The 23,208-nt window shown below is 37.1% G+C and overlaps 1 protein-coding gene across 5 annotated transcripts in view; it reads right to left on the reverse strand.

Annotated features, from left to right (window-relative positions):
- ZNF385B (zinc finger protein 385B) overlaps positions 1-23,208 on the reverse strand; it is a 510,100-nt gene that overhangs the window by 372,147 nt on the left and 114,745 nt on the right. For all 5 annotated transcript variants that reach the window (XM_072612530.1, XM_072612529.1, XM_072612528.1 and 2 more), the window contains exon 2: positions 2,686-2,991. In XM_072612530.1, coding sequence (XP_072468631.1) covers positions 2,686-2,989 — 304 coding nt within the window. In that variant the 5' untranslated portion in view covers positions 2,990-2,991. The remainder of the gene's footprint in view (positions 1-2,685; positions 2,992-23,208) is intronic.

Genomic DNA, 23,208 nt, shown 5'->3' on the forward strand with positions numbered 1-23,208 from the left:
GTATATTTAACTCAATTCCTATGTAACTAGGTACTTCAGTATCTAATTAACTGATTACCTAAGCACCTAAATCCTTCTGTACCTTAAATTAAATTAAATACCAAAGTACTTAATTTCTTAACTGACTCCTTAAATGTCTAATTAAGTATAGTCATAGACACAGAATATGTCCCTAATTAGCTATGTTCCTAATTGTCCTGAGTACCAAATTACCTTTTACCTAAATTCCTATGTACCTTAGTAACAAAATACATTGCTGTACCAAAACCTAAACAGACTTGTTTGAAGTAGAATGAACAGATTAGCACCAGACTTCTGATTGTAACTGGATTAATGTTAATTGAACCTGTTTAGACTGCTTTGAATAGGTTCTGACCAATTTGAATCAGGACTGAAACAGTTTAGAACAGTTTGTTCTAGTTTAAATTGTTTTGTACCAGTTTCAACAGGATTGAACTGGTTTAAACAATGATAGGCCATTCATTTAGCGTATCTCAGTTCACACAGAGAAGAGCATAAATAAATATCTAAATTCCTTACTAACTACCTCTGTAACTATGTACCCAAATGCCTCACTACCAAATTACCTAATTAACTGATTGCCAAAGTGACTAATTATTTATGTGTCTAAGTGCCTAAATAACTGATTACCTAAATACTTCTATATCTAAGTACCTAATTTCCTCTGTCCCCAAGTTCCCTAAATACCTAATTACTAAGTACCTACATATCTAAATACCTAATTAACTGATTACCTGAGTACCTAATTTGCTATGGATGTGGACATTTACTATGTCCCTAATTACCTAGGGACTTGGTTTTTTAATTACTTGATTAAGTATTTGGTTAACAGATAACCTAATTACTTATATATTTAATTACTTAATTGACTATGTCTTTAAATAACTGATTACTAAATACTTATGTATTTAGTCTCTTTGTTCTACCAGTTTAGACTAGTTTGAACTGGACTGAATCAGTTTGGATTAGCTGAAACCAGTTTAGGCTGATTTGAGCCAGATCAAGCTAGTCTGAATGAGTTTGAACTAAACTGAACTAGTTTAAGACAATGTGAACTTAATTGAACTGGTTTGAACCATTTGCACTGGTTTAGACCAGTATGAATGGATTTAAACCAGATTAGACCTGTTTGAACTGGTGTAGATTGGATTTAGCCAATCTAAGTTCAATCAATCAGCTCAAGCTAATAAGTCACATTTCACATATGTGAATACATAAATATCTAACTTCATAAATACTGAAATACCCAAATACAATTACCAATGTACTTCAGTATCTATATACCGAATTACCTAAAATACTTAAGTCTTTTCTTTCCTAAATACAGAAGTATTTGGTGCCAAAGTATCTAAGCATTTACTTCTCTGAGTACTTAAGTACTCAATTACATAAATATCTAAATAACTGCACCTAAGCACACAGATATTTACATACCTAAGTACTTTATTACCAAGGTACCTAAATGTCAACATCCCTAAGTAGCTACTTACCTAAGTGTCTAATTGTCCAATTAACTGATTGTCTAGGTACTTAAATATCTATGTTCCTAAGTATCTAAGCACCCATGTACCTAAGTACTTAAGTGTCTATGCAAAGGAACAGTAGATGTTGCAAGATTACTTCTCATACTGGTCACTGACATGTTATAACACTAGCTATAAAAGAAAAAAAGTAGAAATGTTTTTCCTTTGTAAACTATTGTCATGCATGACATTTATATCAACTTGTCACATATTCATGGAAATGCCGCATTTAGAAATATCCCTACATGCAGGAAATTCCTACATGTGGCATTTTCACTTTACCATGCTTCAAGTATAGACTGTACCTCAGACAAATTAACCTAGAATTTACAAATTAAAGAAAGTGTGCTTGTTTCTGTTTCCTACAGATATGATTTCCATATTTTGTAGTAGTTTCCCCAGATAGTAATATCTTTGTTTTTGTCCTTTCACAGTGGACACTGCCAATTGGATGGCCACGAAGAAAAAAATCACTTTCCCAAAGGTAAGATAAATGTTCTAGGAAAAGTCAGGGACCATAATAGGAACACCAAGACTAAGTTCTTGCTTCCACTCCAACAATAAGTAAAGGTTAGGAATGAGGGTTGTTGGGATTGACCTTCTGGAAGTAGGGAGTACATTTTGTTAAATCAGTTCCATTCTACTACTGTTAGATCAATAATCATTATACTGCTAGCAACTCAATAAAGGAGTGAAAGCACTTGAAATGCACACAATTAGTGATTTTTTTCCTGCATGATGTAATATAAATAGTCAGTTTTTAAACATACTATCTACTTGAAGTTATTAAGTAGAAAACAGATTCAGAAAATTGAAGAAACTCAAATTTTCATGAGAAAAAGAAATGATCTCATTTGTTCATTTGGGAAATATGTTTCAAAAGTACATTAGGAAAAGTTCACACACTCTTTGAATACAGGAGGGCTTATGCTCTGATGTACAAATGGTGTCAGACATTGATAATCAAAAACTGAAAAGTGACAAATTGCTCCTGAAATTTTACCTTGGCAAGGGAATATAATATCACCTTTTGTAACCACTGTTATGAAGAGAAAAACTCATCTTTCCCAAAACCATTTTTTTCTAATAGAAAAGATCCACTCACCCATGTAAACAATGACCTCTTGACATTCCTACATACCTGTACTTGTGCCTACCAAAAGTGACCCAGGGCAGGAAGAATGTGCAGGTATCTTCCCATCATTCAGTTGCTTCACTCTCTTCAGGTGAGATTTCCCATTGTAATGGACCTGAGCCTGAGCTGCAGAGTTCAGCTGAATGTTGCACACATCACAGAAGGAAAAGAGAATTTTCTTTTTTTCTTTACTCAACTGAGAGTCAGGGCGTTCATGCTTTGGTCCTTTTTCTTCAAAACCTCGTAGAAAAGTAGCCATATTCATAATTCCATCTTCGAGGATGTAGTCAGGACTTAAAGGACGCTTCATACCTATAAAAGAATATATGGTCCTTGAAATCAGAAACTGACAGGCCATTTATTTCTCACCACATTTCAATTTTAAAATCAGTATATATGCAGCCAAGTTCAGCAAAAATTCATCCACACCATCCAATACCAACTGTTAAGGAATACTTATTTATTCAAAAACCTATATTAAGTGCCTACTTTATACAGAACATAGTGTTAGGGAATGACAAAGTTCCTGCCTGCACAGAGTTTGAAGTTCTGTTAAGTAATAAGACATACACAAATAATTATTATACATAATATTATACAGTAAGTATATTTGAGATTTCCAAAATAAAGAGCTATTAAGATCACAGAATTTCAGAGAAAGGACTTCAAAGGTTAACCAGAATATGAGAAGGGATTCCCTCTACAACATATTTGAAAAGAAGGGAGAAAAAGGAAGGGAAACTGCTACCACTGCCCTCATCATCTCACATCTGGACTGCTGTAATAGCCCACAGCCTGACATCCTTGCCTCAAGTCTCTCTCTCCACTCTAATTCTTCATGCACTAAGCTGTCAAACTGATCTCCTAAAATGCAAATCTGACCACATCACCTCTTTAGTAAACTCCAGTGACTCCCTATTACCTCTAAGATCAAATATAAAATCTGTCTTTTAAAGCCCTTCGTAAGTTGGCCCCTTCCTAACTTTCTAGCCGCCTTATTCTCCTCCATGTACTCCATGATCCAGTAACACTGGCCTCTTAGCTGTTGTTTGCACACTAGATAGACAGACAGACAGACAGACGGATGGATGGACAGACAGATGGATGGACGGACAGATGGATGGATGGATAAAATTTTTAAATATCTAGCACTCAAACACTGTATGATACAAAATATGAGTGACCAAAAATTATATTCCTATGAACCCACATGTAAGAGTATTTACCCCAAGTGGAAAAATGGACCACATGTGGGAAGAAGAGGAGGAGGAATAAGAAATTTTGATATCCTAGTTTAATATTCAAACCAGAAAGTAAAAAAGAATTTGGAGGTAAATGAAAAGATGGTACACAAGTCTTGTATAGATGGGCAAATATTTTTTTTGTGGCCATAGTTAACAAGGAATGATTGCAGGGGACATTTGGTGAACTCATATTACACTGTTCATGATAAATATTTTTTAAAATAGACCAGCATAGGAAAAATAGCAGCTATATGCCAAAAGTTGCTATAGAGAAGATGAAAAGGTCTAAAAATTCTGTAAAGAATTTAGCAAAAACCTCCACAGCAAAACAATATATATCTTAACACTCAGAGACATTAATGTATATATGACATTGGCAAAAAATATTTTGGAAAAATGGATTGGTGGTAAAATATGAGAGAAATCAAAGGGTTATGTTCCACAGAAAAGCCTCCTAACTATATGTTATAAATTCTTTGAAAAAAAATTGGAAATTCTGAATATGGCAAACACCAGGTTGTATCATAAAACAAACATTGTGCTTTGGCTGTGTTTTAATGGACAAAAAATGACTCATTATTGATGTTGGAGCTATTCCTGAATCAATTATTTATGTGCAGTCTGACTTATTAGAGGAAAGTTTAGAATTAATAGGAAGGTAACAGAATATTTTTAAAAGGTATGACACAAAATTTACAATGTAATCTGACCTAATTAAACAAATCACTGATATTAAAAGATGAGGAATGGATAGAGGAATAGACATTGACATGGAAGATAGGAATTTTGTACAAATATTTAAGTAATGTAAATTGATTTACTTAAAGAAGAGAACAAACACATTTAACTAGAAGTACCTAAGACTTGACTTCCAGGAACCAAGAAGGCAGAGTGTGCAGTAAACTGCTACCACTCTCCCATGTTCACTTCCAAACAACTATAAAATAGTGCCCCAAAACAAATCCTTGAACAGCAGAACCAGCAAAAAGATGGAGAGAAACAATCTTTGAGCCCAAGAAACTTGGAAGATCAGCAGGAAAGATCTGTCTCTCTTGGGTAAATAGGGAGCTCAGTCCAGGAAAGAAAGCATCCTAGCACACTAGCATCAAATCCCACCTCAAGAAACCAGCAGTAGATTCTGAGCCCCAGTGTGGTGGAGCAGGTAAATGCAAACACCAATACCCCACCATGTGCCTCATCATAGCCAAGGAGATCAAGAGACTCCAGCTCTGGGAACTGCCACATGCTTTAGCATAGCCCAGGGCAAAGAGGCAACCTCAAGCCACCAGACTTATGTTTCAGTGTAGCCCCAGTCAAATAGGTAAACATTGTATGGATGACTAAGCAAACAAGCAGACACCTGCTCCAGGCCTCTGTCCCGTGTACTTCAGCATCATCCTGGGCAAACAGGCAGTCACCAGCAGCTGTAGCTGTAGCCCTGGGGAAATGCTGAACCACCCCTCTGGCCTGAGCACACAGCAAAAATGACTCCTAGGACCTCAACTCAACACCAGGTAAACTGCCAGATCCATACAACCTTCAGCAACATCAGCCATCACGTACCCTGCCCCCTCAGCATGGCACCAGACAAAAGTGTACCAAGTAGGCCTCAGGGCAGTATCAGTGCAGCACCAGGTAAAAAGCTGCTTCCTGCACCTCTTGGCACAAAAAGCCTGAGACAGTGCCCCTTCTACCACAAGAATGGAGTTCAAATTTAAAAGAAAGGGAAAATGGCAGAAGAAATAAGCAAAAAACAACAAAAAAGGATAAGACCATAGAAAGTTATCATGGTAAGAGGGAAGATCAAGACATAAACTCAGAAGAGGACAACAACAGCAAAGACCCAAAGAAAAACAGGAAGTGGTCTCAAGCCCAGAAAGAACTCATGAAAGAGCTTTCAAAAAGGAGCTTAAAATCACATAAGAGAGGTGGAAGAAAAATTGAGAAAAGAAATGAGAGTGATGCAAGAGAAGTATGAAAAACAGAGTCAACAGCTTGAAAAATGAAAACAACTGCTTAAAGAGTAGAACTGGCCAAATGGAAAAGAAAGTACAATAGCTAATTGAGGAAAACAATTTCTTAAAAGTTAGAATCAGGTCAGTGGAAGCTAGTGACTCTAGAAGACATCAAAGATCAGTCAAACAAATTCAAAATAATGAAAAATGTAAAATATCTCATGGGAAAAGCAACTGATCTGTATAATAGATCCAAGAGAGACAACATCAGAATCACTGGACTACCTGAAAGTCATAATGAAAAGGAGGACCTGGAAGACAGCAGAGTAGAAGGATGAACCTGCTATAGCTCTCCTCCCATAGCCAATAAAATACCTTTAAAAAATGACTCTAAGCAAATTCTAGAGCAGCAGAAGCCACAAAATGAAGTAGTGAAACAGATTTCCAGCCCAAGGCAGCATGGAACGCAGACAGGAAAGGCCTATTGTACTGGGCTCAGAGTGGAGGGCAACCAAGCCTTGGTCGTGAAGCACACCAGCTTCAAAAGTCAGTAAGAAAGCTCTTTCACTAGATGAGAAGGGAGCAGGGTCCGACACTAGCCAAGTCACTGCCACACAGCATCCATTTTTGGAGCCCTCAACCTAAAGACCCTGGGGGAATCCAGGGGCTGATCTGGGTCTCAGCCCTGAGTGGCAGCCCTGGGGTGAGGAAGAGTACTAGTGTGGTAGAGTTGGTGGAGGCTCTGGAGAGGGAACCCTACTCAAAGATCCTGGGCAGAAAAGCTTGTGATTGCTTCCAGACCAGAGTACAGGCCAGTAAAGAAGTAAACACCTGTTCCTTGATTTTACCACCTTGGAGGAAGTGAGAACTTATAGGTCCCTGGAGTATACCCTCCACTTGACAAAGGACTCAAAAGTCAAGTAACAGGCTGGGAAAATGCCCAAAAAAGGGAAAAAATAAGACTATAGAAGGTTACTTTCTTGGGGAACAGGTATTTCTTCCATCCTTTAGATGAGGGAGAGCAAGACATACCATCAGAAGAAGACATAAAAGTCAAGGCTTCTGCATCCAAAACCTCAAAAATAAATATGCAATGGTCTCAGGCCATGGAAAAGGTCAGGAAGGATTTTGAAAATCAAGTAAGAGAGGTGGAGGAAAAACTGGGAAGAGAAATGAGATGCAAGAAAATCATGAAAAGAAAGTCAACAGTTTGCTAAAGGAGACCTCCAAAAATGCTGAAGAAAATAACACCTTTAAAAATAGACTAACCCAAGTGGCAAAAGAGGTTCAAAAAGTCAATGAGGAGAATGTTTTAAAAAGCAGAATTAGCTAAATGGAAAAGGAGGTTCAAAAGCTCACTGAAGAAAATAGTTCTTTAAAAATTAGAATGGAGCAGATGGAAGCTAATGACTTTATGAGACAACAAGAAATTACAAAACAAAACCAAAAGAATGAAAAAATAGAAGACAATGTGAAACATCTCATTAGAAAAACAACTGACCTGGAAAATAGATCCAGGAGAGACAATTTAAAAATTATGGGACTACCTGAAAGCCATGATCAAAAAAAAAAATCCTAGACATCATCTTTCATGAAATTATCAAGGAAAACTGCCCTGATATTCTAGAACCAGATGGTAAAATAAATATTGAAAGAATCCACCAATCACCTCCTGAAAGAGATCCAAAGAGAAAAACTCCTAGGAATATGGTAGCCAAATTTCAGAGTTCCCAGGTCAAGGAGAAAATATTGCAAGCTGTCAGAAAGAAACAATTTGAGTATTGTGGAAATACAATCAGGATAACACAAGATCTAGCAGCTTCTACATTAAGGGATTGAAGGGCTAAGAATGTAATACTCCAGAAGTTGAAGGAACTAGGATTAAGACCAAGAATCACTTATCCAGCAAACTGAGTAAAATACTTGAGGGGAAGAAATGATCATTCTATGAAATAGAGGACTTTCAAGCATTACTGTTGAAAAGACCAGAACTGAATAGAAAATTTGACCTCGAAACACAAGAATGAAGAGAAGCATGAAAAGGTAAACAGGAAAGAGAAATCATAAGTGACTTACTAAAGTTGAACTGTTTACATTCCTACATGGAAAGATAATATTTGTAATTCTTGAAACTTTTCTCAGTATTTGGGTAGTTGGAAGGACTACATACATATATACATACATACATACATACATACATTATGTATGTATGTATGTATGTGCGTATACATATATATATAGACAGAGGGCACAGAGTGAGTTGAATAGGAATAGGATGATATCTAAAAAACAAAATTAAGAGGTGAGAGAGGAATATATTGGGAGGAAAAAAGGACAAATGGAATGGGGCAAATTGTATCTCATAAAAGAGGCAAGAAAAAGCTTTTTCAATGGAGGGGAAAAGGCGGGAGATGAGAGGGAAAAAGTGAAGCTTACTATCATCATATTTGGTTTAAGGAAGCAATAACATGCACATGCAATGTGGTATGAAAATCTATCTTACACTGCAGGAAAGTAGGGGAGAAAGGGACAAGTGGGGTGAGGGGGATGATAGAAGGGAGGGCACATGGGAGGAGGGAGTAATTAGAAGTAAACACTTTGGGGGAGGGACAAGGACAAAAGGGAGAACAGAATAAATGGGGGGGCAGGATAGGATAGAGGGAAATATAAGTAGTCTTATACAACATGACTATTATGGAAGTCTTTTGCATAACTACACATGTATAGCTTATATTGAATTGCTTGCTTCCTCAAAGGGGATGGGTGGGGAGGGAGGAAGGGAGGGAAGTTGGAACTCAAAGTTTTAGGAACGAATGTTAAGAATTGTTTTTGTGTGCAACTGGGAAATGAGAAATACAGGTAATGGAGTATAGAAATCTATCTTGCCCTACAAAAAAATAGAAAAGATGGGGATAAGGGAAGGAAGGGGTGTGATAAAAGGGAAGGCAGATTGAGGGAAGAGGTAACCAGAATGCACAGTGTCTTGGAGTGGGGGAGGGGAGAGACGGGGAGAAAATTTGGAACTCAAAATCTTGTGGAAATGAATGTTGAAAACTAAAACTAAATAAATAAATACACACACACACACACACACACACACACACACGGAGGACCTGGACAGCACCTTTCAAGAAATTATCAAGGAAAATTGCCCTGTTATTCTGAGACCAGAGGGGAAAATAGACATTGAAAGAATCCACCAATTGCCTGAGGAGATTCCAAAATAAAAACTCCAAGGAACATTATAACTAAGTTTCAGAACTATCGGTTAAAGAAGAAAAAAAATACTAAAAGTGGCCTGAAAGAAACAATTCAAATATTGGATCAGGATTACACAGGACTGGAAGATGTAACACTAAAAGATGTGAGATCACAGAACATGATATTCTGGAAAGCAAAGGAGCTAGGACTACAACCAAGAATCACCTACTCAGCAAATTTAAGGATACTATCTCAAGGGGAAAAAATGGTCATTCAATGAAACAGAAGGATTTCAAGCTTTCATAAGGAGAAGACCAGAATTAAATAAAAAATTTGATCTTCAATATCCAGACCTAAGGGAAGCATAAACAGATAAAAGAGGAAAAGAAAAAATAAGGATTTCAATAGATCTAAACTGTTTACATTCCTACATAGCAAGATGATACTTATAATTCTTAAAAATTGTATCATTGAGAGTGCAGCTAGAAGGAGTAACATGTAGACAGAGGATATAGGCATAAAGTGAATTTTAGAGAATGCTGTAAAAAAATAAGTGATGAGAAAGAGGAGTATACTGGGTGTAGAAGGAAGGGAGAAATAGAATGGGGTAAATTATTTCACAGGAAGAGGCTCAAAATATCTATTGCATTGGAGGGGAAGATGGGAGGGTGGGCAATGGGCACTACTTGAACCTTACTCTCATCAGTTTAGGCTCAAAGAGGGAATAATAACACACAATCAGTTAAATATAGGAATCTCTCTTGCCCAACAGGAAAATAGAAGGGGAAATAGGACATTAAGTGAAGGGGAGGGGAAACTGACAGAAAGGAGGGCAGATCAGGGGAGGTAGCATACACAAGCAAAATAGTAGTGAGGAGGGAAAGGGTAAAAGGAGAGGACAAACAGGAGGAAGAACAGGATGGAAGGAGATACACAGGTAGTCTTCATAACTGTGAATTTGAATGGGATGAACTCTCTCATAAAATCAAAGTGGATAGCAGAGTGGATAAAAAACCAGAATCCTACAATTTATTGTTTACAGGAAATATACTTTAAGCAGTGAGATACAAACAGAGTAAAAGTAAGTGGCTAGAGCAGACTCTATTGTGCTTCAGCTAAAGTAAAAAATTTAAAAGCAGGGTAGTAATCCTGATCTCAGACAAAGTAAAAGCAAACATAGACCTAATTAAAAGAAATAAGGAGGGAAACTGCATCTTGCTAAAAGGTGGCTGAGACAATGATCCAATTTCAATATTAAACATATATGAACCAAGTAGTATAGTACCCACATTCTTTTTTTATTAATTTATTTAACTTTTAACAGTCATTTTCACAAAATTTTGGGTTCCAAATTTTCTCCCCATTTGTCCCCTCCCCCCACCCCAAAACACTGAGCATTCTAATTGCCCCTATCACCAATCTGCCCTCTCTTTTGTCATCCCTCCCTTCCCTTCTCCCCATCTTCTCTTTTGTCCTGTAGGGCCAGATAACTTTCTATACCCCTTTACCTGTATTTCTTATTTCCTAGTAGCAAGAACTGTACTTGACAGTTGATCCTAAAACTTTGAGTTCTAACTTCTCTTCATCCTTCCCTCCCCACCCATTCCTTTTGGAAGGCAAGCAATTCAATATAGACCATATCTGTGTAGTTTTGCAAATGACTTCCATAATAGTCATGTTGTGTAAGACTAACTATATTTCCCTCCATCCTATCCTGCCCCTCATTGCTTCTATTCTCTCTTTTGATCGTGTCCCTCCCCATGAGTGTTGACCTCAAATTGCTCCCTCTTCCCCATGCCCTCCCTTCCATCCTCCCCCCCCAACCCTGCTTATCCCCTTCTCCCCCACTTTCCTGTATTGAAAGATAGGTTTTCATACCAAAATGAGTGTGCATTTTATTCCTTCCTTTAGTGGAATGTGATGAGAGTAAACTTCATGTTTTTCTCTCACCTCCCTTCTTTTTCCCTCCACTAAAAAGTCTTTTGCTTGCCTCTTTTATGAGAGATAATTTGCCCTATTCCATTTCTCCCTTTCTCCTCCCAATATATTTCTCTCTCACCGCTTAATTTCATTTTTTTAAGATATGATCCCATCCTATTCAATTCACTCTGTGCTGTGTGTGTGTGTGTGTGTGTGTGTGTGTGTGTGTGTGTGTGTGTGTGTGTAATCCCACCAACTACCCAGATACTGAAAAGTTTCAAGAGCTACAAATATTTTCTTTCCATGTAGGAATGGAAACAGTTCAACTTTAGTAAGTCCCTTGTGACTTCTCTTTACTGTTTACCGTTTCATACTTCTCTTCATTCTTGTGTTTGAAAGTCAAATTTTCTTTTCAGCTCTGGTCTTTTCATCAAGAATGCTTAAAAGTCCTTGATTTCATTGAAAGACCATTTTTTCCCCTGAAGTATTATACTCAGTTTTGCTGGGTAGGTGATTCTTGCTTTTAGTCCTAGTTCCTTTGACTTCTGGAATATCATATTCCATGCCCTTCAATCCTTTAATGTAGAAGCTGCTAGATCTTGTGTTATCCTCATTGTATTTCCACAATACTTGAATTGTTTCTTTCTAGCTGCTTGCAATATTTTCTCCTTGACCAGGGAACTCTGGAATTCGGCCACAATGTTCCTAGGAGTTTCTCTTTTTGGATCTCTTTCAGGCGGTGATTGGTGGATTCCTTGAATACTTATTTTGCCCTCTGGTTCTAGAATCTAAGGGCAGTTTTCCTAGATAATTTCATGAAAGATGATGTCTAGGCTCTTTTTTTGATCATGGCTTTCAGGTAGTCCCATAATTTTTAAATTGTCTTTCCTGCATCTCTTTTCCAGGTCAGTTGTTTTTCCAATGAGATGTTTCACATTATCTTCCATTTTTTCATTCTTTTGGTTTTGTTTTGTGATTTCTTGGTTTTTCACAAAATCATTAGCCTCCATCTGTTCCATTCTAATTTTGAAAGAACTATTTTCTTCAGTGAGCTTTTGAACCGCCTTTTCCATTTGGCTAATTCTGCTTTTTAAAGCATTCTTCTCCTCATTGGTTTTTTGAACCTCTTTTGCCAATTGAATTAGCCTATTTTTCAAGGTGTTATTTTCGTCAGCATTTTTTTGGGTCTCCTTTAGCAAGGTGTTGACTTGCTTCTCATACTTATCTTGCATCTCTCTCATTTCTCTTCCCAGTTTTTCCTCCACCTCTCTTACTTGATTTTCAAAATACTTTTTGAGCTCTTCCATGGCCTGAGCCCATGGTATATTTATTTTGGATGTGTGGGATATAGAAGCCTTGACTTCCGTGTCTTTCCCTGATGGTAAGCATTGTTCTTCCTCATCAGAAAGGAAGGGAGGAATTATCTGTTCACCAAGAAAGTAACCTTCTACTCTTATTTTTTTCCTTTTTCTGGGCATTTTCCCAGCCAGTGACTTGCCTTCTGAGTTTTCTTTCCACCCCCACCATGCCTCCAGATCCGCCCAGCTAGCACTTGGGGTCTGAGATTCAAATGCTGCTCCCTAGCCTCAGGGCTTTCGGGGGTGGGGGGTGGGACTGCTATTCAGTGTGAGATTAAGTTCAGGTGCTCAGGTGGGGGCAGGGCGGCCACTCAGGGCTCAGTTCCCTCAGGGGGTTTATCCAGAGACCTTCAACAATGGATCTGGGCTCCTGCCTGCTTGGGGAGCTCCTGTCCGCCACCGCCCCTGCTGCTGCCTCCCGAGGGGGCCCGAGCCAAGGGGACACTCCACTCCCCTGTTGGTCACCCAAAAAGACTCTCTCACTGACCCTTGTCACCTGTGTGTGGAGGGACCTGCGTGGCTGCTGAAGATTCTATTCCTGAAGCCTGCTGGGATCTACTCCTCCTGGTGCCACTGGGCCAAGGCAGGGCTGGGCTCTGCTCTGGTCCAGTGGGCGACGGACCTTTGGCATCAGTTTTTCAGGTCTCTCTGGAACAGAAATCTCCTCCACTCCATTGTTCTGAGGCTTCTGCTGCTCCAGAATTTGTTGGGGGTTCTTCTTTACAGATATTTTATGGGCTGTGGGTTCAGAGCTAGCATATGTGTGTCTTTCTACTCCACCATCTTGGCTCCTCCCCCTAGTACCCACATTCTTAAAGAAGAAGTTAAGTGAGTTACAGGAAGGGATAGAGAGAAAAAGAGATAGTGAGGGACCTCAATTGTCCCCTCTCAGAACTTGAAAAATTCAAACAAAAAATAAACAGGAAAGAAGGAGGTGTATAGAGTATTAGAAAAGTTAGATGTGATTGACCTTTTGAGAAAACTGAATGGGAACAGAAAGGAACATACCTTTTCCCCCAATAGCATAAAAAAAAAGGAAACAAAGCAATCTCATTCTAAGGAATAAGTAGGTCTAAGAACAAATCATAGAAATAATCAATAATTTCATTAAAAAGAATGACTACAAAGAGAAAAAATTATGGGATGCAGCTATAGCAGTACTTAGGGGAAAATTTATTTTTCTAAATTCTTACATCAACAAAATAGAAAAAAAACAGATTGATGAATTAGACATGCAACTAAAAAAACTAGAAAAAGAGCAAATTAGAAATCTCCAATCAAAGGTGAGATTAGTAAGGATTAAAGTTAAAAAGAGAAAGTATTGAACTAATAAATAAATCTATGAGCTGGTTTTATACAAAAAAAAACAACACAATAAGATAGATAAGCCATTGGTTAATTTGATTAAAAAGAAAGCAGAAAATCAAATATTAAATATTAAAAACAAAAAGGGCAAAATCATCCCTAATGAAGAAGAAATTAAAGCAATCATTAGGAAATATTTTGCCCAATTATCTTCCAATGAATCTAACAATCTGTAAAATTGATGGATATTTACAAAAATAAATTACTTCGATTAATAGATCAGGAAATAAAATGTCTAAATAACCCCATAAATAAATTGAACATGCTATTAATGAACTCCCTAGGAAAAAAAATCCCCAGGACCAGATGGGTTCACAAATGAGTTCTATAAAACATTTAAAGAACAATTCCAATACTATATAAACTATTTGGAAAAAAACAATTAGGTGGAGTCCTACCAAGCTCCTTTCATGACACACATATAGTGCTGTTACCTAAACCAGGAAGAGCTAAAATAGAGAAAGAATATAAACCAATTTCTCTAATGAATATCAATGAAAAATTTCAAACAAAATACTAGTAGGATGATTATAGCAATATATCACAAGGATTCTACACTACAACTATGTGGGATTTATACCAAGAATACAGGGCTAGTTCAATATTAGGAAAACTATCACCATAATTGACCATATCAATAACAAAACCAATAGAAATCATATGATTATCTCAATAGATGTTGGAAAAGCTTTTTTAACAAAATGCAGCACCCATTCCTATTAAAAATACTAAAGAGCATAGAAATAAAGGTGTTCCTTAGAATGATAAATAATATCTATTTGAAACCATCAGCAAGTAATATCTGTAGTGGGGATTGGCTTCCCAATAAGATCAGGATAAAGCAAAGATGACCATTATCACCACTATTATTGAATGTAGTACCAAAAGCGTTAGCTATAGTAATAAGGGAAGAAAAAGAAATAGAAGGAATTAGACTAGGCAATGAAGAAACAAAATTATTTCTCTTGATGGTATGATGGTATACTTAAAGAACCCCAGAGAATGAACTCAAAAACTACTTGAAATAATTAACAACTTTTGCAAAGTTAGAGAATATAAGATAAACCCTCATAAATCATCAACGTATCTTTATATGATCAACAAAGCTCAGCAGCAAGAGATAGAGAAATTTCATTTAAAATAAACATAAATAATATAAAATAACCATAAATAATATAATACTTGGGAATCTACTTGCCAAGACAAATTTGGGAACTATATGAACACAATTACAAAACACTCTTCACACAAATTAAATGAGATCTAAACAATTGTAAGAATATCAATTGCTCATGGGTAGGCAGAGCCAATATAATAAAAATGAAAATTCTACCTAATTTACTAATTCAGTGCCATAACAAACTACCAAAAATTATTTGATAAAGCTAGAAAAATAACAGCAAAATTAATCTGAAAGAACGAAAGGTCAAGAATATCAAGGGTACTGATAAAAAAAATACAAAGGAAGGTGACCTAGCAATACCAAATCTCAAACTACATTATAAAGCAATAATTATCAAAACTAACTGGTACTGGCTAAGAAATAGAGTAGTTGATCAGTTGAAAAGGTCAGATACGTAAGACGTAATAGTCAATGACCATAGTAACTCAGTGTTTGATAACCCCAAAGAACCCAGCTTTGGTGATAAGAACTCACTTTTAACAAAGACTGCTGTAAAAACTGGAAAACAACAAGGCAAAAACTAGGTACAGACCAATATCTCTAACAGTATATAAGCCAAGATAAAATCAAGATGGGTGCATGATTTAGTCATAAAGGGTGCCACCATAAGTAAATTAGGAGAGCAAAAAATAGTCTGCCTGTCAGCTCTATGGGGAGCATAAGAATTCATGACCAAATAAGAGACAGAGACTATTATGAAATACAAAATAGATAATTTTGATTACATTAAATTAAAAAAACTTTTGTACAAACAAAAACAATGCAACCGAGATTAGGAGGAAAGGAGAAGGATGAGAAAAAATCTTTACAGAAAGTGTTTCTAATAAAAAGCCTCATATCTCAAATATATAGAGAACTGAGTCAAATTTATAAGAAAACAAGCTATTCCCCAACTGACAAATGGTCTAAGGATATAACAGGAAGTTTTCAGATGAAGGAGTCAAAGCTGTCTATAGTCATGTGAAGAAGTGCTCTAGAACACTTTTTATTAGAGATATGCAAATTAAAACAACTCTGAAGTACCACCTCACACTTATCAGATTGACTGACAAAAAAATACAAGGAAAATTATAAATGTTGGAGAAGATATCACACTAATTGGGACACTAATGCACTGTTGCTGGAGTTGTGAAATGATCCAACCATTTTGGAGAGCAATTTGAAACTCTCCTCAAAGGGCAACCAAACTGTGCATACTCTTTGATCCAGCAATGCCACTACTAAGTCTGTACTCCCAAAAGATCATTAAAAAGAGAAAAGAACCTACATGTACAAAAAAATTGATAGCAGCCCTTTTTGTGGTGCAAAATATTAGAAATTGAAGGGATGCCCATCAATTGGGGAATGACCGAATAAATTGTGATATTCCACACAATTAATATAACCTAATAAATGTAATATAATATGACATTATATTATATATATAAAATATATAATCCATATTATATATAATATATTCTATATTACATGTGAAATGCAAGTGAATACTGTTGTGCAATAAGAAATGGTTAATGGGCAGATTTCAGAAAAACTTGCAAAGACCTGTATGAATTGATGCAAAGTGAAATGAGCAGAACCAGGATACTGTATACAGTATCCACAACATTGTGTGATGATCAACTATGAATGACTCAGCTCTTCTCATCAACATAATGATCCAAGACAAGTACAAAGGACTCACAAATATCCATAACCAGATAAAGAACTGAGGGACTGTGAATGCAAATTAAAGCATATTTTTTTCACTTACTTTATTCTTTTTCATGGTATTTTTTTTCCATGTAATTTATTTCTTCTTCTATTTCTTTTTCATATGGGAATATGTTTTACATGACAGCACATGTATAACCTATATCAATTTGCCTATCATTTTTGGGAGAGGGAAGGGAAGGAGAAAAATTTGGATTTCAATATCTTGTAAAATTGAATACTAAAAACTATCTTGACAAATAACTGAGAAAAATACTATTAAAAAATAAAAATAAAAGCACCTGGGTCAACAAACATTTGATTCCTTTGTCAACCAGATAATGTGGTAATCAGAGAAACACTGATTTGGAATATAAACTTGATGGAAAGATTACAAGCATGATAATTATGGGTATTAATAAGATCAGTTAACTCATCTGTAAAATAAGGGCATTGCACTTGATGGTTCCTAGGGTTCCTCCTAGGTCTACCTTTATACTCTTGTGATATTAGTTTTGGTTCCTGTGTCTCTTTTACAATACAGCAAGAAGGAGGAAAGGCAAAACAAGTATGAAGAAAGCCTGGCAATGAAAATCATCCATTAGGGCAGTTGAGTGGCGCAGAGCCTTGGTCCTGGAGTCAGGAAGACCAGAGTTCAAATGCAACCTCAGATATTTACTAGCTGTATGACCCTGAGCAACTCATTTAACCTCTGTTTGCCTCAGTTTTCATAACTGTAAAATGAGGGTTATGACAGTACCTACCTCATCTCTCTGTGAAGATAAAATGAGATATACGTAGAGCACTTAGTACAATGTGTAGCACACAGTAAATGCATTAAACACACACACATATATACACATATTATATATACACATATACATACACGTACTATATACACATACACAAATATGTATGTGTACCTAATATATTCATATGCACAAGTATATACATGTCTGTATATATGCACACACATATTACTCACATGACACATATCCATGGAGTATATACCTATACACATATATACATATATTGTTGTTGTTCATCCTTTGTTCTCGTAGAGGACCAGTGACATCAGGAGGGTGATGCTTGACTTGCAATTGAATTGGTTTTGAATGAGGCAGGGTTGTGCAAAATGATCAGCCACCCCTGTGATAGGACACAGGTCAGGATGACTGGAGATAGCCCAGATGCAGTGGCAGATTGTGCCCTTTTTGAACTAAGGTCTTTAATAAAAAGGTCTCAATTTGCCCTTTCAGTAATTAAAGGCTAGGTAAGAACTGAGGCAAAAAATGGCTTAGTTTGTCTTCACCAAAGGATCAGTATGGGAGGGGAAGACCTTCTGAGTTTCTGGCCAGAACAGAAACAATTTCTATTTATACTCACTCCAAGTCATCAAAATCCAAACAATGAGCAAGTGGGGCTTGTGCTGGGACCTATTATTGACCAATCAGTGAAAACCAGAATGATCTGGTTTTGAAGGCACAGTCAGGTGTCTTCATTTGAATTACAATAGGCTTTTTAAAAAACCGGTTTTCCAGAGCTATAGTTCATGAAATCATAAGTAAAAAAGCTACATGAGACAAAAAGTTAATTGTTCTAGTTTTTCCAGGTGGGGAGCGGGGGAGATGGGGGGAGGAGAGAGCACACGCATAATAATAAAATAAATAAGTAAATAAGGAAAAAATCTGCCAATGTCACCTCTGTTACCTATCTGCTAATACCACCTCTGTCCACATTTGTCAATGCCACCTTGACAACTCTCTGCCAGTCCCACCTAGGTCACTGATCTGCAAATGCTACCTACATTACTTGTGTACAAATTTAACCAGTCACTAATGTGCAAATGCCAGCTATGTCCCCTAACCGCTAATGTCCTCTTCATCACCTATCTACAAATGTCACCAATGTCACATATGTGCTTATGTCACCTATGTCACCTATATGTAAATATCACCAGTATCTATCATAGCCAATGTCACTTATATAGCACTTTGTCAATTGTCTGTAATGTCTTCCACTTTACCTAACCACCAATGTCACCTCTGTTACCTACCTAAGTCACCCATCTGTCAATGCCACCTGTGACACCAACCTCCAAATGTAATCTATGACATATACTTGCAAACATCATCTGTGTCATCTACCTGTAAATGCCACCTATCTGCCTTTACCAATGTCACCGACAGAACCCTTCTGCTAATAAGCACCCTTATCAAATGTCTGCAAGGTCTTTTATTGCACCTAACTGCCAATACCATTTCTCTCACCTATCTACCAATGCTACTCATGACACCAATCTCCACATGCTATCTATGTCACTTACATGCAAATGCTACCTAAATGCAAATGTCACTTTCATCAACTACTTGTACATTTCACAGATCTATAAGTGTCAACAGTGTGCCAATATCACTCATGTCACTTCATCTACTGCCAATTGCCACCAATGAAACTTCTGTCAATGCCACTTTTGTCCCCATCTGCTCATTTAACCTATGTCACCCATCTACTAATGCCACTTGTGACAGCAATCTCCACATGCTATGTCCCCTACATGCAAATGTCTCTTTTGCAACCCATCTGTATGTGTCACCTTTCTACAAATGTCACCAGTATGCTAATATCACCCATATCACCCATGAGCCAATGTCACCTATGGGTCAATGTCACCTATCCACAAATGCCACCTATGTCACCTCTGCCAATGGCACATCTGTTACCCATCTGTTAATACCACCTATGACACCAACTTCCAAATGTCACCTATATTATATACCAGCAAATGACATCCATATCACCTCTCTGTAAGGCCACCTATATCCCTGAGTGGTCAGTATCACCTTTAACACCTAGAAGCTAATGGCACCCTTGTCAAATGTCTACTATGTCTTTAATTTCCCCTAACTGCCAATCCCACCTATCTGCCAATGGCACCTGTGACACAATCTCCAAAATCCACCTATGTCATTTATCTCTCAATGTCACCTCTGTCACCTATCTGTCAATATTACCTATGTCACCTATTTTCCAATGCCACCTATGTTACCAGTTTTCCAATGGAACTTTTGTCACCAATCTCCAAATGCCACTTTTGTCACTGATCTGCAAATGTTAACCATATCATTGATCTACAAATATAATCTGTTACTGATCTCCAATCACCTATGTCACTTATCTACTAATGTTGTGGTATGTCATCCTTTTTTAAATGGCACATATGTCACCTATTTATTAATGTCACCTATGTCAGCAACCTAGAAACAAAAAATGACAGGTGTATAACTAAACATCCTTCCTGAGGAAGAGATTGAACTGATGAAAGCAACAACAGGGAAAAACAAATAGATTAGACCAAGCACATGGGTGGGTCCACACCACAGATGACATGGTTCTCAGGCAATCCTGAGGAATCAAGTTTCAAGATACTGGAAGAAGAAAAAAAATACCAAAATCATAGGGAAAAAAACTCAAACCCTATTGTCCACTACACCTCCCTAAAGGCAGCCAAGAGAGTATCAATTACTACCAAAAATAAGCCAACATTTCCATCTACATAAAATTTTAATGAGAACAATCTACACATGCATTGAGGGCAGTCTTGATGAGGGTATCTGAGAAAGGTTTTTGAAAGTGACATTCCACAGAAACCACATTTTACCATTGCACAACTGAAATTTTAGATAATACCAGATGCCACAGTCCTTATGTTTGCTGACTAAAAATGCTTTGATATGGCAAAAGCAGAACATTTCCTGTGCATATGTAAAAATTATATAAAATTCCTTGAAAGATAAAATAGAGATAACTTTATTTTGATGACCTTTTTATCACTAATATTAACTTAATTAAAAATTTATGGCTAATAACAATAGTAATAATAGCTAAAATTTATATAGTGTCTGCTACATGCCAGGCATTGTGCTAGCCACTTATCTCATGTGATGTTCACAAGAACCATGAAAGATCGGTGCTATCATTGCCTCCATTCTACAGATGAAGAAACTGAGGCAAAACGAGGTTATGGGTCACACAGCTAGGAAATGTCCTAAGTATGGATTTGACCTCAGGCCCGGGGCTTGGTGCACTATGGCGCCACCTAGCCACACATATAACATCATTCATATGCTATGATACATTAAATGCATCAAAGCGGGAAATCTATACCTACTGTATGAAGAAGACCCAACATGATGTCCAGTTCAAAGAGATCACCTTTAAATCAGGGATTCTTAAACTGTTTTATGTGTGTTATGGGCTCCTTTGGCAATCTGGTAAACCTCATCTCTGAATGTTTTTACATAATTGAAGGAAATGCTAAATTTCATTTAGATATTAGTGAAAATAAAGATGCATTTCCCCCTTCCATATTCACAGGCCCCTTGTGAATATCCACCTTGCTTCATATGGCGAGATCCTCCAGATGCTCCTGTGTGTGGATGACATTGTACTCCTTATCCCTGCTTGTTTCACTCAATCAATAAATATTTATTAATCACCTACTATGTGCTGAGTGCTATTAACTTATTGAATACAATATATTTCTATACCAAATTCTGTGTGTGTATGTGTCCTCAATCCTCCTTTATCTATTTCAGATGAGTGAAATTAACTTAGTGTCCTGCTCCTCACCCCTTCCTTGACTATATTCTCTCCTTATCCTAATTATGAGAAATCGCAAGTTCTCCCCTTTTTTCTTCCTTTTTACACTAGTGTTTTCCTATTTTTTACCTACCTACTCTTTTCTCCTCCTTAAGACCTCAGAACAGATGAAATCTACTCCAGGACCCCTGTAACTGCTTTCTATTGAGATGCTAGGAAGCAATATCTCAATCCCCTCTCAGACTTCCCACAAGAAGGGAAAATTTTTCTTTTAAAAAGTATTGAAACCTCCATTCAGACTTGATTGGCTCAGCAGTAAGTCCCTATGACCTGGTTCAAAACAGCAATGAGGCCCCTAATCTGGGGAAAGCCATCAGGGAGACCTCAGCCCCTGTACTAGACAGCCAGTAGTAAGCCATGCCTGGGGCAAGCCAGCAGCAGGCCTTGGTGGTGACTGAATCAGCAGCAGCAGCTTCCAGAGCTCTCAGCCCACCGACAATAAGGGGCTTGGACAACTAGTCAGAAAGAGAGTATAGGGGATCCCTTGTTGGCAGGACTCTGTAGTATTACCCATACTCCGCTTGGAAGAGGAGCACTAGCACACTACAGAGTACAATTGCAGAGGAGTGTGGGACCCTGGTCACAGTTCCAGGGTAGAAAAGAGTGCTTGCGATCACTTACAGACCAGATCACAGACCTGGAGAGCAGTAACCACACCTCTCCTTAGCTCACACCATCTTGGAAAAACTGAAAGCTTACAGGGCCCCAGAACTAGCTCTGTAAACAGCAGCATGAAAAACCTGAAGCTTGGGACAGCACCCCCTCCCCCTACCCAATTCACCCAAGGAGAAGAACCCAATTTTAACATAAATTTAAAAGTCAAGAAATAGGCTGTAAAAATAAGCAAACAACAAAAGATGAACCTGACCATAGAAAGTTACTGTGGTTACTGGGAAGATCAAAACATAAATTTGAAAAGAGACAAGAAAGTCAAAACAACTATATATAAAGCCTCAAAGAAAAATGTGAATTGGTTTCAGGCTCCCTCCCAAAAGAAATTCCTGGAAGAGCTCAAAAAGGACTTTAAAAATCAATGAGGAAAAATTGGGAGAGTGATACAAGAAAATGATGAGAAGAGTCAATAGCGTGGTAAAGGAAGCACAAAACATACAGAAGAAAATAACATCTTAAAATACAGAATAGGCCAAATGGTCAAAAAAAAGAACACAAAAATTCACCAGACAAAACCTCTTTTAAAAAACAGAATTGGGCAAATGAAAAAGGAGGCATAAAAACCCTTTAAAGAAAATAATTCCTTAACAATAGAATTGGGCAATTAGAAGCTAATGACTCTACGAGACATCAAGAAACAGTAAAGCTAAACCAAAAGAATGAAAAAAAAGAAGAAAAAGTAAAATATCTCATTGGAAAAACAACTGACCTGGAAAATAGATCTTGGAGAGATAATTTAAGAATTATTGGACTACCTAAAAGCTATGCTCAAACAAAGAGCCTAGACATCATGTTTCAAGAAATTATCAAGGAAAACTGGCCTGATCTCCTAGAATCAGAGGATAAAATAGAAATGGAAAGAATTTGGTGATCATCTCCTGAAAGAGACCCTAAAATGAAGACTTCTAGGAATATTATTGCAAGTAACCACAAATGAACAATTCAAATATGGAGCCACAGTCAGGATAACATAAGATATTCCAATTTATACATTAAAGAATCAGAGAGTGCTTGGAATATGATATTCTGGAGGGCAAAGGAGTTAGGATTACAACCAAGAATTACCCAACAAAACTGAGCAAAATCTGTCAGGAGGAAAAATGGGAATTTAGTGAAATAGGAGACTTTCAAGCATTCTTGATGAAAAGGCCAGAGCTGAATAGAAAATGTGAATTTCAAATACAAGACTCAAGAGAAGTAGAAAAGAGTAAACAGAAAAGATAAATCATAATGGATTCAATAAGTTTAAGCTGTTCATATTCCTAGATGACAAGATTATA

The sequence above is a fragment of the Notamacropus eugenii genome, chromosome 5, assembly GCF_028372415.1.
Source record: "Notamacropus eugenii isolate mMacEug1 chromosome 5, mMacEug1.pri_v2, whole genome shotgun sequence".
In the NCBI taxonomy this organism is placed as follows: Eukaryota; Metazoa; Chordata; class Mammalia; order Diprotodontia; family Macropodidae; genus Notamacropus; species Notamacropus eugenii.